The following is a 2,125-nucleotide window of genomic DNA, read 5'->3' as shown; positions in this document are numbered from 1 at the left end:
GTCATTCTTGAGCAAGGAGCTACCCCTTTGGAACAAGGGATGTCCTTTGGATCCATAATTGTGAAGAGCTGTAACTGCAGCTTTCCTTGCCTCCAACACACATATTATGCTGAGGCACATCTGACTACTCACTTCCCACAAGCAACCAGAGAACTCTATACTTGTTTTTCCCTTCTTTTCCATTCTTCTCTGCTTGCCTGGGGCTTCTCCAAGGGCTCAGTGGGTAAAGAATCTGCCTGTGCCAGAGTCACAGGAGATGTAGGTTCGATTCCTGGGTCAGGAAGATCCCCTGGAGGAGGACATGGCAACCCGTTCCAGTATTCTTGCCTGGGAAATCCCACGGACAGAGGAACCTGGTGGGCTACAGTCCATGGGGTCAAAAAGAGTGGGACACAACTGAGCAACTGAGCACTACTTGCCTACCTTTTCTGCCTGACAAGCTCTTACTCACTTTTCAGCCTCCTTCTTCCCTGATTCCTTTCTCTTTTTTTCCTGTCAAAGCAGTAAGCCCTCTTCTAGGTTCCTACAGCTCTTTGTGTGGACCTCTCACAGTCTTCTTACACTTACTATAATTGTGTATTTAGAAACTTCTGTTCTTCAGTGGAGGCAAGAGACTATGTATGGTTTATTTGATGTTATCACATAACCACCACAGACTTGCACAAGTAAACTCTGAATAAAAAAGCTGAGGTTAATGAGTGCAGTAAAGAATCAGGGCTGATTCTGAGGATATACATGTGCTTGTCATTCTCTTGATAATGTCTCTGGGTCAGGGCTCAGTTTATGGGCTTTCTGGACATAGGTTCTAACTGTTTGGCTGTGTTTTCCCTCAGATTCTGATGTTTTTTCTTGATTTCATCAGCCTTTCCTCTTCCCCCTCAGCACCCACAGCATGGCCTCCCTGATGGGCCTGGACTTGACACTGTAGATGATGGGGTTCAGCACAGGGGGTACCACCAGGTACACGTAGGCGACAAGGGCGTGTACTATGGGGGGACGGTGTCTCCCAAAACGGTGGATCATGGACACACCTATGACTGGGATGAAGAAAACCAGAACAGCCAAAATATGAGAAACACAAGTGTTGAGGGCCCGGATACGCTCCCTGGGAGAGGCCAGGCTCATCACTGTATGAAGAATAAGAGTATAGGATAGCACAATAAGCAAGGAGTCTATTCCCATCGTGGACAGAACCACATACAGCCCGTAAATGATATTGACAGTAATGTCAGCACAGGCTCGTTTCATGACATCTGCATGGAAACAGAATGAGTGGGACAGGAGGATCTTGCCAGGGCAAAAGTTCAGTCTCTTTAGTAAGAAGGGCAATGGGAAGAGGGACACAGTGGCGCGAGCCACAATGGCCAGCCCAATCCTGATGATGACACTGTTTGTGAGGACAGAGGCATAGCGCAGGGGGTTGGAGATGGCCACAAAGCGGTCAAACGACATGGCCAGGAGCACCGAGGACTCCACCACGGAGAAGAAGTGGAGGAAGAACATCTGGGCCAGACAGACATTGAAGCCGATGAGCCGATAGTCAAACCAGAGCACAGCCAGCGTGGTGGGCACTGTGGACAAGGTGAGGCCCACGTCGGTGAGGGCCAGCATGGACAGGAAGTAGTACATGGGCTGGTGCAGGCTGGGGGTCCTCCTCACAGCCAAGAGGATCAGGCAGTTTCCAGTGAGGGCTGCAGCATACATGGAGGAGAAGGGGATGGAGATCCAGCCATGAACAGCCTCCATGCCTGGGATGCCAATCATCAGGAAAGCAGGTGGCTGGAAGAAGGAGATGTTGGCAAAGGACCAGGAAGGGAACATCCTTAGTTTACGGATGAGATCTCCAGCAAGATGGGACCTTTTCAATCTGCACAGAAGAATAAGACAAGATAAAAACATGGGAAAAAAAGCAGTTCTGATATTAGGTAACATGAGTTCACATAAAATAGCATATATGAAATGTGAAGGAGATTGAAAATGTATTCCATCTGAAAGCAAGCAAAAGATAATATAATTTAAATATATTGATATATTTAAATATTGACTATCTAAATATATTGATATATAATATATTTAACTATAATTTAAATACTTTTGTAGTATCAGTTTTAAATGATATACTGTG

The 2,125-nt window shown here is 46.5% G+C and overlaps 1 protein-coding gene across 1 annotated transcript; it reads right to left on the bottom strand.

Annotated features, from left to right (window-relative positions):
- Positions 1-858: 858 nt before the first annotated feature.
- On the bottom strand, positions 859-1,821 carry LOC133054374 (olfactory receptor 51I2-like). The gene has a single exon (XM_061139330.1). It carries the CDS (start codon positions 1,819-1,821, stop codon positions 859-861), a length of 963 nt encoding a protein of 320 aa, XP_060995313.1.
- Positions 1,822-2,125: the final 304 nt, after the last annotated feature.

This window comes from Dama dama, chromosome 1 (assembly GCF_033118175.1).
Source record: "Dama dama isolate Ldn47 chromosome 1, ASM3311817v1, whole genome shotgun sequence".
Classification (NCBI taxonomy): Eukaryota; Metazoa; Chordata; class Mammalia; order Artiodactyla; family Cervidae; genus Dama; species Dama dama.
This window is presented reverse-complemented; position numbering and strand designations above follow the sequence as displayed.

What these genes read in the sequence shown, in the direction of transcription:
- LOC133054374 (XM_061139330.1), bottom strand. Translation starts at nt 1,821, where the DNA reads ATGTTCCCTTCCTGGTCCTTTGCCAACATCTCCTTCTTCCAGCCACCT.